At 39.1% G+C, this 16,095-nt stretch overlaps 1 protein-coding gene across 1 annotated transcript in view; it reads left to right on the forward strand.

The window, feature by feature from the left end:
• Positions 1 to 14,054, forward strand: part of GTPBP4 (GTP binding protein 4) — a 19,659-nt gene extending 5,605 nt beyond the window's left edge. Inside the window, exons 5-17 of the mRNA XM_019530749.1 lie at positions 954 to 1,054; positions 2,023 to 2,115; positions 2,811 to 3,002; positions 3,088 to 3,153; positions 4,637 to 4,726; positions 6,403 to 6,513; positions 6,813 to 6,890; positions 7,020 to 7,071; positions 7,524 to 7,624; positions 8,080 to 8,277; positions 8,989 to 9,054; positions 10,623 to 10,763; positions 13,865 to 14,054. Of these exons, the coding sequence (XP_019386294.1) occupies positions 954 to 1,054; positions 2,023 to 2,115; positions 2,811 to 3,002; positions 3,088 to 3,153; positions 4,637 to 4,726; positions 6,403 to 6,513; positions 6,813 to 6,890; positions 7,020 to 7,071; positions 7,524 to 7,624; positions 8,080 to 8,277; positions 8,989 to 9,054; positions 10,623 to 10,763; positions 13,865 to 14,017 (1,442 nt within the window). The 3' untranslated portion in view covers positions 14,018 to 14,054. The remainder of the gene's footprint in view (positions 1 to 953; positions 1,055 to 2,022; positions 2,116 to 2,810; positions 3,003 to 3,087; positions 3,154 to 4,636; positions 4,727 to 6,402; positions 6,514 to 6,812; positions 6,891 to 7,019; positions 7,072 to 7,523; positions 7,625 to 8,079; positions 8,278 to 8,988; positions 9,055 to 10,622; positions 10,764 to 13,864) is intronic.
• Positions 14,055 to 16,095: the final 2,041 nt, after the last annotated feature.

Raw genomic sequence — 16,095 nt, forward strand, 5'->3', positions numbered from 1 at the left:
TTGAATCCTGGCCACATGCATGCTGCAGGTGCGTGCATTCACACGGCATTTATCAGTGTTATTATTGGCTACACTGGCCAGAAAAAGCCAGTTGCCAGTGATGTCAATTTTCCTTTTTATCGGTACCGATCTGATGTGTACCAATCTATCAGTGCACTTCTAATTGTGAAGAGAGCACTTAAAATTCACATTGAGTCTGAAATATTCCCATCTCTTGATATATTTTAGGTGCTATCTGTAACAAGTAAAAGAGATTGGAGGGAAAAAATTTCCAGATTATAAATCTCACTGTTTCTCTTGGGCAATCTGTCAGATTCACGTACTTGAGTCTTTCGTACAGCAACAGGAGATATTTTTTAAAAACCAGGAAAATATGACTGGCACTGGAGCCCAAAGGAAAATGATAGTACCTTAAAGTATTTCTAACTTAATTTTGAAACTGACGAGATGTTAGTTAAGTATCTTAAACATTGTATTCACAGTTGATCAAGTTAATTGAGTGCATTTTTTCCTATTTTATTTTATTTACTTTGGCAGTGTTGCAGGAGATTTTTATCTGCAACACTTCCCAATGTCGAAGAAAACCAATGCCAAATATTTTGCAAGAATTCTTCCTCTTCATAGCTTTTGTTGCATAACGACTATGTTGTTTCTGTTTAAGGTAGCAAAAAGTTAATTTAAAATAACATAGAGCTTCATTATAATTTTACTGTCAATTTACAAACAGTTCACCCGAGGGTTAATAAATGAAATCAAAGTGCTCCATAGGTGGCTTGTTCTGATCTGCTGGTGACTGTTTCTCCTCCACGTAATTAATATTTATAACACTTCAGAGTAGAATGTAAAGGATAAAATTATTAGCTTTTTTGTCTGTAAAGATATTTCTCTTCTGCTTAGTCTGTACTTAAAAGCTAATTATTGTGTATAATTAAATAAGTTTTCTAACTTTTCAGTGCGACAGCATTTGTCCCGTTTACCAACCATTGATCCAAATACACGAACTCTGCTGTTGTGTGGCTACCCAAACGTTGGAAAGTCCAGCTTTATAAATAAGGTTTGCAAAATGGTTTCTGTTAAAAATAAATCCCAGAATATCTTTTAATTAAGAATCATTCTAAAAGATCACGTCTTTGGGAATCTTCATGTACCCACATAAGAGTTTGAGATGGAGATCTGAATATAGGACTAGGGATTTTGTGGGATTCTCTGGCTTCTAGAAGAAAGAAGTGGATTTCTTTTTTATTTTTTTTTATTCTTTTAAGCTGTTTTTAAATAATGTAAGTTGGTGTATCATCAACTTGTCTATCAGAGGAAAGTTTCTATCACATTTAAAAAAAAAAAAAACTTATAGCAAGTAAAATGTATGATGTTGAGCTCAGAGTGCGTGTCAGGTAGCAACATCTTCTCATTGACCCAAGGGTGCCAGACTTATGTGGAGCACAGAGCCGTATCATTTGGCCTGTGGGGATGGAAATTTGGTGGTGGGGCAAGTGGTGGCAGCTTTAATTGTAGTGGTTACTTGTCCCACCAGTTGATTTCTGACTTCTGGGCAGCCCTGCGGGCTGGATCCAGAGTACAAAGTCGGGTTGTGGCCCATGGGCAGCACTGCAGGCCAGATGACATGGTTTTGCAACTCTGGATCCAGCCCATATAAGGATGCTCAGAAATTTGGTGGTGAGACGAGCCTTGGTGACTAACGCTGCCACTGCTTGCTCTGCCACCAAATTTTCAGCCCTGAGGGTAAGATGACACAGCTCTGCACTTGAAATCCAGCCTGTAGGGTTGCCCAGCGGCAGGAAATTGCATAGTAAGATGAGTGACAACTGCTAAATGCCATGGCTGTGGGAGCCACAGCAGTTAACACTGCTGCTGCTTGTCCTTCCACCAAATTTCCAGAGTCAGGGGCAGCCTTATGGGCCAAATGATAGAGCTCCATAGGCTGCATCGAGCCCATGTGATTTGTCTGTGACATCCTTACTTTAAACATACAAAAATAATTCTGTTTTTTTTGTTTGTTTTAAGGTGACAAGAGCAGATGTAGAAGTACAGCCTTATGCCTTTACTACCAAATCCCTCTTTGTAGGACACATGGATTATAAGTATCTGCGTTGGCAGGTAAGATTTATTACTGTTTACAGCTCTCGTTCCATAGGAAACAAATCCATGAGGATCCTGCTGTTCAGTTTTGAATTGTGAATTGCATTTAGCTTTCTTGATTACAGTTACCAGTTAATTTTACCCAAAGGACTGCTGTGCAACATATTGGACTAGATGCGGTCAGTGGGCAGAAGCTATTCTAAAAATGAACATACTGGGGTATTCTGTTTCTGGGAAGGATGGGGAACTCGGGTAATTCATCAGTAGCCATAGATAATTCATCTCTAAAATCTGAATCATATCAGGGCCAATCTCTTGACTTTCTGATTCAGTTCACACGCAAATTCATTATAATAGTTGGTTGTATTCACCAACTCATTTTTTTATTAGTCTTTTGTCTTGCTGTGAAATGAAGTACTCTTCTCATTCTAATTAAATCTGAAATTTTTGTCATTCCACTCTCACTTCATTACTTTGACTGAATTTATAATCTTCATGGCCCTTTTTTTTGTGTGGCTAGAATGGAAGTATGCATGTGTGATTGATATTGTCAGTGTCACTTTTTTTCCTGATCAGAAAGCAAGCACATGTTGTGAAAGATTGATCAGTCCATATTCCTTTTCTTTCCTTCATTTTTAATTCTCAAGATCTTCTTTTATGGGTAGTCATGTTAATATTAAGACCTGAGTTAATTAAATTTATCTGAATTTTAGGTGGTGGATACTCCTGGTATTTTGGATCATCCTTTGGAAGAAAGGAACACCATTGAGATGCAGGCTATAACAGCACTTGCACATCTTCGTGCTGCTGTGCTATATGTAATGGATGTGTCTGAGCAGTGTGGACATAGCCTGGAGGAGCAACTAGAACTCTTCAGAAATATTAAACCACTTTTTGCTAACAAGGTAGAACCGATCTAATTACTGTTCAAATCTAATTTTTTTATAATGTGAAAAATCAGTTTAACACTAATTACTTTCTTTGTATTAGCCACTTATAATTGTAGCAAACAAGTGTGATGTGAAGAGGATCTCAGAACTTCCTGAGGAAAACAAGGTGAGAAGGCTCTTTTCCTTTTTTTTTTTGCATTTTGGAAACAGAGCTGGAAGGAGCTTCTCAGGCCATAACTGTTTGTCTAGCCTATTCTTAAAAACTTATCTGGAGTGGTTTAGACAAGGGTGACATTGGATTAGGTGACATTGGACTTCAGGTTCCTTCTAGTCTTTTTTTTCTTCCTGTGATTCTGTGGTCATTGCAATGGCAGGAAGTAGAGTGGGTAAAAATGCTCAGGTGATCTTGGGTCCATGTAACCATGCTATATAAAGGAGGAAAAAAGTCCTTGCCAATTTGATTTGGGAGGAAATTACTTCTTGATTCTATACCTGCTGGCTGGTTTGACCATGGGCAGGTAGACAAGACCCACCAACCAAGTACTAGATATTCAGGTAGTTTTATCTCAGACTTCTAGCCATGGCCAGTATCCTTCAAAGAAACAGAAAAGGGGAAAACAATCTCATGAAAAAACAGGTGCCAAATAGCATATTCAAAGGGGGAAATTTTTTCTATTTGCTCAAGGCAACCAGCAGAAGGTCTGCTGATAATCAGCCACTTCCCACATATACAGTCTACGCACAGAGAAATCAAGTTTGTTTCAGTCTTTTCATGGGATTACTAACAACTCAAACCACACATCACATGCTTAGATTATTGCTCCCAGAACATCCCTCTGTAATCCATCTGGTAAATTTTCCCCTTTTGAAGTAATTTAGGTTCCCTGCTCCCACTGTTTTGTTTGGAAGGACATTCCAGAACTTCCATCTTCTAATGGTTTGAAATGTTCTTCTAACTCCTAGTATAAATGTGTCTGCTACCAGTCTGCATCCATTTGATCTTGTACCAGCTTTGCTGTTTAACCTAAATAGCTCTCCTTCTTTTCTGCTGTTCACAAGTGTATTTTTAAAGAATATTCATATCCCTTCTTAGCCTTTGTTTGCCTAAGCTAGATGAGTGAAGCTCTTTTAGTCTCCACTCATAGGTTTGCTGTTTTCCTAAGCATCATCCCAGCTCTCCTCAGCATCTGTTCCAGTTTAAATTTGTTTTTGAACATAAATAGCCAGAGCTACTCTAAATAGATTCTTGTGATTTGTCTTATAAAGTGGTACTGATGCTTCCCCAACTCTGTACACTGCCTAATAAATTTTAGGGCGCATATATGAAAGTTTGGGGGTCTTTTCATGTACTTGCATCTGGGCCTGAATTTTACAGGTTCCAACCACATATACAGTGAGAATGTATGATTTAAATTTTGCCTCTCTGAGAGGCTATAATTCATCTCCATAAAGTATTTAAACAATAGCAACTAACATTGATCAAGTTTCTGTCCATCTTTTTAGGAAAACATTGTTAACACTATTTCTCAGCTATGAGTGACTGAAGAATTTTGAACATTGACATGCAATTGGAAATGTAATGTGGAAGCAGCGCTCTTTAAGAAATAAGCCACCCCCGTGTTAATATTAGCTTAATACTTATATTTCAGAATATTTTTGAAAATTTAGAAGCAGAAGGCCTTCCTGTAATAGAAACAAGTACTCTAACAGAAGAAGGGGTAATTAAAGTTAAAACAGAGGTGAGTTTCTTCTCTTCTTTTGAATACAGATAGATATAATGGGCATTTATATACATACATTTTGTGTTTGGCATGTTGGAGCAGACTCAGTTAATCGAGTCTTCTCTGCACGCAAGCTGACATGCATGGTGCTGCATTGCTTGCAGTTGAATAAGCGGTGAAATGTGTGTTAGTGTGTAGAAAATAGCAGTGGTGTGCTTTTGAACTAAAACACCTATGTGTTTTAGTTCAAAAGCAGACCTCTGCCATTTTCTGCATTCTGACATGCATTTTGCTGCTTATACAACTACAAGTGATTCAGTAGCACTGGGCACTGCGGTGCTTACATGTGTACAAATGCCCTGATATGGATCTAACTTTATCTTTTTCTTTGTGGGCCCATACATGGCTGTACTGCATCAAGCCAGGCAGCCATTTTTTTGTTGTTTCTGAGATTTCTGGCACTCTTGGACTCCATGTTCTGGCACTCTTTGAAATGAGATTGTCATATAAGCAACATTATTGTTTGTTGTTTCTGTCCGACACAGATGCATGGCAATTAGAATTAGACAAACAAACATTATTATTTTTACTTCTGACTTAGTTTTTTAATAGTTTAGCTTATGAGGACAGCTTTAAGAAATGTCTTTTGAAAACCATGGAGCAATACTTGCCTCAGAGTCTTAATTCAGAAGAGTGTAGTCGAAGTAAAACAAATTGTAGATAATTAATTAAAAAATGGCAAAAGGCACTATGCATATTAAAATGAAAACCCAGAAAGTGGAACCTGATGCAAAATAGACTGAAAAGTCACTGTTGGAAAATGCTAATAGATGTACCTAATCTTTGTAAAATTGCTGTGTTCTCTGAAGGAGCCTCTCCATTGTTTTCCACAATGGCTGTTTTTAATTTCTGTTCAGATAATGTTGCTATTTCTCAAAATAATGCACAGAAACAATATGCTTGGAAGGTTAACATACCTCAGATTTTATCATAGATTTAGCTGACAAAAAGATATTCTTTAATTCAGCACTGCTATTCTCAGCAAGTTGAGAACTGTCTGCAGCTTAGAAGAACATACTCGAAATGGTTCTCCTTAACGAACTGATGTTCTAGAGTAGGCCATGGGTACATCTAAAAATAAAACTGAAGGTAGTTGTTTTTCTGGAAACTGTTTACACACTCATATGAAACATTACTTAAGTCTTATGTTGGAAGCTGTTTCCATGTTTTTATTTGACATTGAACGAATGTGACAACCATATACTTTATTGTAACTCATTGTCTTACACTTGGCAGAATTTTTTTTTTCAAATGTCCTTTAAAAAAGAATTTGAAATTGACCATAAATACAGATTTCCTTTTGCTTGTCCCCAAATGCAGCAGACAGACTGGAGAGAGATCTTTGTACAAATCCGTGCTGGTTATTTCCCCCTTATTTTGGTTGTAGGCTCTTGATGTTAGTGATTGATTTTCCTTACAATTAAATCTGAAGTTTAGATTTGTGAATGATGACAGATCTATTCCTGATTTTTTTTTTTTTTTTAAAGCGCCCAATACTAGTATTTTTTAAGTAAAAAATCAACAAAGTGTTGTATTTGAAGGTAGGTGTCCACAGCTTAGAGGACAGTTTATTAATCTCCTTTTTATCTGGAAGTTCTCTCCCTCCTTAATGCCACTTTCTATTTTTCTTCTAGGCTTGTGACAGACTACTGGCTCATCGGGTTGAAACCAAAATGAAAGGAAATAAAGTGAATGAAGTGCTGAATCGATTACATCTTGCTGTACCAGTGAAAAGAGATCACAAGGTAAGTTGTGTCATCATTAGCACTTCTTTTTATACCTTTTTCCATATTATTTGAAATATAAAGATTATGAAAATCTTTGCTGACTTGAAGTATGAACAGATTTATGTTGAAATGCATGTTGTTTGAATCCATGATACTGTTTGCTGGAATGATGAGTGAATTCAGAACTCCTATCACTGAGGAACATATAGCAATGATATTCTGTTTGCATTAGTTCACCTGTGGGTTGCTGACTTAAAACATTAAAAATAAAAGGGGATTGGAGGCTTTTGCAATCGAACATCTTGCACTGATTTCAGGAAAGGCTGCCTTTCATTCCTGAGGGAGCAGTAACACGGAAGAAACGAATGGAAGTAGATTTACCTAAAAAGAAAACCGTAAGTGGCTTTCAGAGTATATCTGACATTTCTGAATTGGAGAAATAAATAATGGAATAGTTGAATACATTTGTATATTAGGTACCTGGGAAATTTTATAATATTTATACCATATGTATGCATTTGCAGGAAAGGGATCTTGAAGTGGAAATGGGAGATGATTATATTTTAGATCTACAAAGTAAGTATTATACAAGTCTCAGTATAATTAAAAGTGAAATTGAACCAAAAGAATTTCAACTGATTTCAAGGAAGAAAATCTCACCCTAATTATCCTAACTTTTTCCCCCGTAAGCATCCTTATTAATATTTAATTATGTTATCAGATGATTTCCCCAGTTTTTTATTCGTAACATGCTTCCTGCTCTTTCCCTCTGTGCTTCCCGTTTTTAGAACCACTGAGATGATTTGGTTCAGGGTTTATTTGGTTTTCTTTTTCTCTTGTCTGATGAATATCTTAACTCATTTGGTATTGATTGGAATCAAGCATGACTTTGCGTCTTATTATCTTGCATTTTTACCACTCACAAGAGTGTGCGTGTCAGAGATCATTGCATGGCAATGTTTTTTCTTTAAAATATTTTAACTTGTAAAAAAAAAAAAAAGGCTAATTTCTGCTGCTTTTTTTCCTAGAATACTGGGACCTAATGAATCCATCTGAAAAATATGATAGGATACCAGAGATCTGGGAAGGTCATAATATAGCTGACTATATTGACCCTGATATAATGAAGGTGAGCTTTACACTACTTTATCCTACACTTTTCTAGTATGTTCTCTTCTTTTTTCCATTAGATTTAGTTTACTAACTTCTGGCTTCAAGAAGTATGTTTGCATTGACATGTATAAACTTTATGAAACTTTGTCCATATATATTAACATGATTCTTAACCTATTTAAAGAAACTTTTTATCTTTTAAAAACATTAATGTATTCTTGGAAGAAACAATGCCGCTCTTTAGAGGCTTGTTACAGGATGGCATGATCTGCTCTCTTCAGTAATGGGAATGTTCTCCCTCTGCTTAGGCACTCGAAATCATAGGATGAGAGACTGAATTTGAACTTTCTGCATATGAATGACCTGATCATAAGGTTGCAATGATTTCCCTTTAACAGTGCGAACTGAAGTGGAAGGTTTCTGATCCTAACGTGAAGAACTTACTTTCTCTTTGTTTCTTTAAACTGTAAGAGACTGGAAGAGTTGGAGAAAGAAGAAGAGCTGAGACAAGCTGCTGGGGAATATGACAGTGAACCAGAAAGTGAAGATGAAGAAATGATGGAAATCAGACAGCTGGCGCAACAGATTCGAGAAAAAAAGAAGCTGAAAATTCTACAATCTAAGGAGAAAAATACACAGGGTCCAAGGATGCCTAGAACAGCTAGGAAGGCAAGTATAGAGTACCGTCTCTAATAGTCTCATTCATATATAAAATGTAAATTGCAATTTAAGCAATGAATAATTGCTGTGTTGGCAGGAAAAGAAAGGTAGAAATGAGACAGGCAGCAACCAGACCAACTTGAGAAGCAGTGAGAAACAAATGCTGAGAAACAGTGTTTTTATAAAGGTCACTAATGTAAAGATTTTTTTGGGGTGGCAGGGAGTCACTGCTAGTTCCCTTTGGGAAGTTGGGAATCTTCCTTTCCAACTGTAGAAAGCTGTTTGTTACCCCCTCTGGGTTTTAAGATACTGAATTGTAAAGCTGTGATATTATTTTTTTGAAAACTTACCTGGGGGCTGAATCTTGCTCTCTGTAATTTTGGGGAAGTGAAATTAAACCTTTTAGGAAAGAAGTAAATATTTGTTACAGGGTGGCTATATTGTTTAAATATGGCAACTGTTTGAACTTGCTTTGGAGTCTGAAGTCTTAAAATGAGTCCTGTGAAGATGGAATAGTGGGTACAGAGCTAGTGAAATGATCAGAAATACATGATAAGTTAATTCATTGCATGACTCTGCACCATATCATGTGTATATGATGCCCATATGTAGGGGAAAGAGGGCATACTGTGTTGACATGGGCCTGCTGTTGATTAAGAGAGAACTGTATGGGATCATCTTTTAAAATAAGCCTCTGCTCTTAATTCCCTCTATTTTTAGGTCCAGCGGAAGATGTTAGAGAAAGAGATGAATGATCTTGGTCTTGACATGGGTAATAAAAATGAGGTAAGGTTTCTTGATAACTAAATTGATCAAACATATATTTAAAGAGTGACAGTTTCAAGAACCTTGTTGGCGTTGTATGATAAATTTCCTTGGGCATTTTGAAAGTCTTGTGTAAAATGTACATCATTAGAGGTGCACTGATGCATTGGTCCATGTCATACTGGCACCAATAAAGGAAAATTGGCATTATTGGCAGTCAGGGTGTTTTTTTGTTGACGTGGCTTATAATGTTGCCAATAAATATTGTGTGCATGCATGCAGCCTGCCTCCATCCTGTGCGCAAATCTGGGGCATGTGCCCCCCATGCCTTCCCTGGGGCTGCGTGCAGCAGCAGTAGCGGCCCTCCTTCCACACCCTGCCCCAGCCCCACTCCCTCCTTCACCATGAGGTCCTCAATCTGCACCCCTCCATTTTGTCTCCCCTGCCTCCTCCCTCCTCCCACCCCAACCCCCACACCAGACTTACCAGTCGGATGCTGGTCTCCAAGCTGCCAGGCTTGCATATTGGTAATTGGATTGGTATTGGCCAATATGGCTTGTTAATAATCAGTCATCGATATTGGCCCAAAAAATCTTTTATCAGTACACCCCTATACATCACCTTTACAGCTGTGAAACTGAGTAAATATGTCCATTAGATACATTGATATGGATACACTTCATCAAGTGGAGTGTTCTCTATGGTTATATTTTGGTTAGATGTCTTGAAATGATTAATATGCTATGTTTTTAAAGAATTGCATTAGCACCATTTTCCAGTAACTAGAATTATGTAGAATTTGGATGGGATTCCAGATCTTGTTAACAAACCTATCATGGTGACATCAGTTATGTGGACTCAGAATCAAACCTCCTAACTTCTATTCCTCATGAATTTTCAAGGATGCAATAATGTTGGTTAGGAAAAGTGTCTACTGAAGTCTGAGTTAAAGATTGTTGCGGATTATTTGGAATAATTTTACATGATTTTTTTTAGTACTGTCCCTTACTGGTTTAAGTATTTGATTTACCTTGGCTCCTTTGTTTAGTCTAAATATAACATCATAGCCATAAAGAGGTCTCAAATGGTCAGATAACTGGAGTAGGATAATCATGGATGCCAGCTTTGTACATTTGAATTAAGTACTCACAGATAGGTGATCGTCATCGTTTGAATCTTTTTTGTTTTCTATGTTGTGAGACTGCTAACTGATATATCAGTTTGACTTTCCCCATTTTTTTTTCTGTTGAACTACAATATTTATTTCCCATTCATTTTTTTGAAGAATTATTGTTTTAAAGGCAATTCCAAAATGTGAGGCACAAAATTAGATTTTGCAGGTATTTAAAGAGAGCAGCATATTGTTAAATGAGAGAGATTGCATTTTGCTGAAGTGAATTGAATATGAATGAATGGAAGGAGTGCAGAGAACCTGAACTGATAGTGCTCTGTTCATCTCTCAGTAGCCAAGAGCACTGTATCACAGCAAGCCATAAAATGTCTTTCATATTTTGCTTTTAAAGTCACTCTGATTTTGAAATCTGGTCCTAATTTCAGTTTAATGATCTAACTTGTTTTGTGAATGTCAGGCACATTATGCAGTCCAAGCAAGATCCAGGAGTGTTACAAGGAAACGGAAACGTGAAGAATCTGAACCTTCTACATCTGTAGCACGCAGTCGCAGTTCATCTCGCCCGCCACGTGACATGTCTGGCCTTCGTGATACTAAGGTTTGTTTCAGTATGCTAACCTTGTTTAAACTTTTACAGGTAGCTGTAAGGGAGAGTTTAAAGAATCCTTGAATAGATTTGTGATGGGAATTTATTATCTGTACAAAAATTTCAGTTATTGGGTATGAAACTCTACTCCTGCCTATTTGCAGTATATTTTGTGGAGGAGAGATGGAATCTTACACATCTTGGTTTCAGGTGTTTGCTCTGTTTTAATATCAGAAGTTTGGTCTGATCCCTCTGCTCACTGAAGTTACTGTTTTTTACTTGAATCCAAGACAAGGTTCCCCCCTCCCATTAAATGGGGGGAAGGAGGGGAAGGGAAGCCCCTTGTCTTGGATTTGAGTACAAGGTATGTGGGGGAGGTGACTGCTGTGGCTTTGGCTCCAGCTCTGACCCGGGGCCAGGCCCGGAGCCACAGCTGTTGATTGCACCCCAGCAACTTCTGGCCCCACCTTCCTGCAGCCCCACTGTCTCTGCCCCCTTGCCTGTTCCCCCCCAGACTCAGTAGCAGCCATGCTGCTGCCACTGCTACAGGGCTGGGCTGGGGCCAGAGCATATACCCTGCGCCCCAGGCTGGAGCAGGGCTGGATCCAGAGCCGGAGCTGGCACGAGGACAAGTGGCAGGAGGGGCAGAGAGGACTGATTATGGGGGAATGGTGACCCAGGGCTGCAGGTTGGGAGCAAGTGGTGGGGATGGACAGGCAGCAGGGGGCAGGACGTGGAGAGGCAAGGGGCAGATGTCAAGCCCCACCACCTGCCTTCGAGGCTGTATTGTCTCCCCACTGCCTGCTACTGCTTTCTCCATTGCAGCGGAGGGAGTGACAAATTTAAGATAAGCATAGATTCCATATGTGGAAAATTTATAATAGATTTTATTATTTTTTTTCATGTATTGAATCTGATTATTGGGTAGTTGAAGAGGTACGTCTTCTAAAACTTAAATTCAGTCATCTTGGATTTGGATAAATAAACTAGTTGGGATGCCAGATGGACTCGAGGGGAATGCCTCCAGACCTCAGGCTGGGGAGGACCGGGTTAGAGAGCTTCTGGAGGGGCTGGATGTGTTCAAGTCAGTGGGTCCAGATGCTCTCCACCGCAGGGTGTTGAGGGAGCTAGCTGGGGTTATTGCAGGGCCCTTGGCACGGCTCTACGAGCGCTCGTGGTGCTCGGGCCAGGTGCCAGATGACTGGAAGATAGCCAGTGTGGTCCCCATCTTCAAAAAAAGGAAGAGGTAGGACCCGGGCAACTATAGGCCCGTCAGTCTTACCTCTATCCTTGGGAAACTTTGAGAAGATTCTCAAGGAGCACATCTGTGATGGGCCAGCTTCAGGGATGATGTTCAAGGGCAACCGGCACGGCTTCATTAGGGGCAGGTCTTGTCACACCAACCTGATTGCCTTTTATGATCAGGTCACAAAGGCAGTGGATGCAGGTGTTGATGGACGTAGTCTTTTTAGACTTCAGCAAGGCCTTTGACACCGTCTTCCACCCCATCCTCATTAAAAAACTAGGCGACTGTGGCATTGATGCCTACGCAGTCAGATGGATTGCAGATTGGCTGAAGGGTCGTACTCAGAAGGTGGTGGATGGGTCATATTTGACCTGGGGGAAGTGGGCAGCGGAGTCCCCCAGGGCTCAGTCCTTGGGCCTGCACTGTTCAACATCATCATCAGCGATTTGGACAACGGGGTGAAATGCAACCTGTTTAAATTCGCTGATGATACCAAAATTTGGGGTGAGGTGAGCACGCTAGTAGGGAGGGAAAGATTGCAGCAAGACCTGGATAGGTTACAGGAGTGGGCTAACATAAACAGGATGTGTTTCAATACTGGCAAGTGCAGGGTGCTGCACTTAGGCAGTAGAAACCAGCAGCACACTTACAGAATGGGAAACTCCCTTCTTGAGAGCGTGGAGGCAGAAAGGGATCTTGGAGTCATTATTGACTCCAAGATGAACATGGGCCGACAATGCGAGGTCACGGTTGGCAGGGCTTAACCGGACCTTGTCGTGCATCCACAGGTGCATCTCAAGTAGAGCCAGGGAGGTGATCCTCCCCCTATATGTGATGCTGGTCAGGCCACAGCTGGAGTAGTGTCCAGTTCTGCACACCCCATTTCAGGAGGGATATGGACAACATTGAAAGGGTCCAGAGGAGGCCACCCAAATGATCCAGGGACTACAGGGCAGACCCTACATTAAAAGACTGCGGGACCTGAACCTGTTCAGCCTTCACAAGAGAAGGCTGAGGGGGGGGACCTGATGACTGTCTATAAACTCACTAGGGGGGACCAGAAGGGTTTGGGAGAGATGCTGTTTCCCCTAGCGCCCCCTGGCATGACAAGGAACAATGGACACAAATTATTAGAGAGTAGATTTAGATTAGACATTGGTAAGAACTGCTTCACAGTTAGGGCGGCTAGGAGCTGGAACCAACTTCCAAGGGAAGTGGTGTTGGCTCCTTCCCTGGGGATCTTTAAGAAGAGGCTTGATGACTACCTGGCTGGACTCATCTGAGTCCAGTCTTTTTCTCCCGCCCAGGCAGGGGGTCGGGCTTGAAGATCTACAAGGTCCCTTCCAACCCAACTTCTATGATTGTATAAACAGTCTTTAGAAGTACAATGCAATACAGAGCAAGAAAGATGATTTGTAAAATGTTGTTCTCTTAGTAGTCTTCGTACTACATCTTTGGAGTCAATTTGTTTTAGGAATCTAAGGAAAAATAGCAGTCTAAACTGAAATGGAGTCTTCTCTAGACCTTGTATCCTCTTATGTAGTCTGAAAGAAGAACCCAGGAGGTCACTATTGGTATATTTGCATGCTTGCCCAGAGTTTCTTTTCAAAGGAAACTTTTATCTTTAATATAAGGAACTTTGCCAGGATAGAAGATTGATTTCCCTCCCCCAGACCAGCTTGACTACTTTTTCTTAACATATGGCCTACCTACCTTTGACATTCCTATCTTTGTCTCTAAGTCTGCCCAGGGCAGTTTATATTTACTGCTTGACATTTTAGCTTGGGTTTTGTAGGTTTAAGTAGAATATTGTTTAAAAGAGAAGGATTAATTTATTTGTATAAAATGTACATTGGTTTTTAAATAGATGGTGAAGAAGGTTAAGACTATCATGAAGAATTCTCAGAAGAAAATGAATCGCCTGGGCAAGAAAGGAGAAGCAGATAGACACGTGTTTGACCTGAAACCTAAGCACTTACTGTCTGGCAAAAGGAAATCTGGTAAAACACAGAGACGATAAAGCATTCTTCTGAATTAAAACATCTATATGAAAATTCTTCTTTGTTGTCTTTAGCTTTCTTTTTCTTAAAAAATAAATAAATCTGAAATTACTGGTAGAAAGCACACATGGACCCTGTTTAATATTTAAGTCTAAAGGTAAAAAGAGAGAGTGCCATTTTAGTTTCATGATCCAGAGTCCATTATTGCAGCCATGATGGAAATATCACCACCGGAGCCAAAGCTCTGAATGAAGACCTCCATCTAATTTGCTACCAATTTCCATCATGATGCCATGTTCATATTATTATGCTCAGTTCATGTGATTAGATTTCTCCAGGACATGCAGAGTTTTTGAGAATTGTTTCAACAGTTAGAAACCTAAAGTTGGGATTAGAGGGTTTTGATATTTGTAGATCATCTTAATAGAAAGTTACTTGTTTCTGTTCTTAAATAGCATGTGGCCTATAAAATAGACAAAAAATATGCTTTGTATTTGTTTGTTCTCAGCCTTGAATGACCTTTTTGTTCCATCCCTCCTTCTAAAGAGCATTTAACTTAATCCTTTGCATAGTGAGCAGAGATGCTGGGGAAAAAATAGGTGCTTTATTTTGCAATAATAGAAGTAAAGCAGAACTATTGCCCTTCATGTTGTGGAGCTTGTGCTTAACCTTTTCAGACGGTTAAGATCATAGTTTAGATTAACTGTAGGTAACTCACACGACCAAGTGGCTCCTTCTTATGGTGTTGACACAGTTGTCAGCTGGGAGGAAAGGGAGCTAATACTGTTCAGCCTTTGGGTTTGTTCTTACTAGAGGTTGGAACATAAAATGTGTGTGTGGGGGGCTGCTGGTATTTGATGTAGAAGCTGTTCAGGCTGAAACTTATTTGGCACTTGTGATAGATCATCAAATGCTGAGGCTGTCCTTAAGCCAAAGAGATTACTTCTGTTCTTATGTAATTGATAATGCCTCCTTTCATCCTTCATTTGAACTGGGATCTTCTGGGAACACAAGTGGGAACCCTTCCTTCATCAAACCACTTACTCTGAAAAACATTGTACACTGCAGTTAAACCAGAACATGCTGTAGCATATTTTCTGTAGGTATACTGGTTTTGAAAACTAGAGTCCATCTTTTATTTCAGGGTTTTTGCATGCACTCTAGTTTTCAAAACCAGTCAACAGGACAATTTTGGTCACTTATTTGAGTTCTGTAAAAATACCTGCAAGTCAAACATTGGGTTCAGTTGTTCTCTTGTTTACTCCTAATTTGCATTCTTGGGTATAGAAAACATTTAGCTTTCACTTGCAAAACCCATGTACTGAACCGTTACGTGTGAAGCTTGTCCATTTGAATTCCTTAATTTTCAACTATAGCAAGATTAATTGTGTATTAAATATTTCCTTGAAATATCTTCCGGAATTCATACAAGAGAGTCCAATGCAACATAACATATTTTCTGTAGGTATACAAAACAACAAAAAAGCTTTGTACAAACACATGGTAACTTTTTCTTTAAAACAGCAGCTCTTTAATTTAAAATTATTGCTTATCTCTGCAAATGTTCTGGCAGACATTCAGACTTGGTTACTTAATTTTCAGTTAGAGTGTGTGTCACTTCTGTTCAAGAGCATTTGTTACTAGTTTTAATAAATGACTATAAGTGCTGAAGAGAAATCAAAGACTAGGAATTATTTTAATAACTATGCTGACTTCAGCGAAATGTTATAGTCTCACCAGAAGACTTTAGCCTCTAATTTGTATTACATTTAGAAATATTTTTATGCTACTGATGTCTTCTAGAATTTTGGTTTGAGAAGCATGGTAGGGTTAGAGCTTCCTCTTTTACTCTACAGTTTAAAAGGCACGCTTTATTTAAAATCAGGACTTCATTAAATGTTAATTTAGTTCTAAGTCAGACAGAAGGAAGAGTACAGTGGCATTTTAGAGACCCATTGCTTGAGAGAGAAATGTATACATTTATGACTCTGAATGACTTACTTTTAATGCAGTGGCTCGCATTTAGACTCAAGGCACCCTTTAGAAAATTCCAGCTCTTATTTTTCTGTAGTCAAAAAAGAGTGTTTCTGATATTACG

This window comes from Crocodylus porosus, unplaced genomic scaffold (assembly GCF_001723895.1).
Source record: "Crocodylus porosus isolate Cpor-Errol unplaced genomic scaffold, CroPor_comp1, whole genome shotgun sequence".
Taxonomy (NCBI): domain Eukaryota; kingdom Metazoa; phylum Chordata; order Crocodylia; family Crocodylidae; genus Crocodylus; species Crocodylus porosus.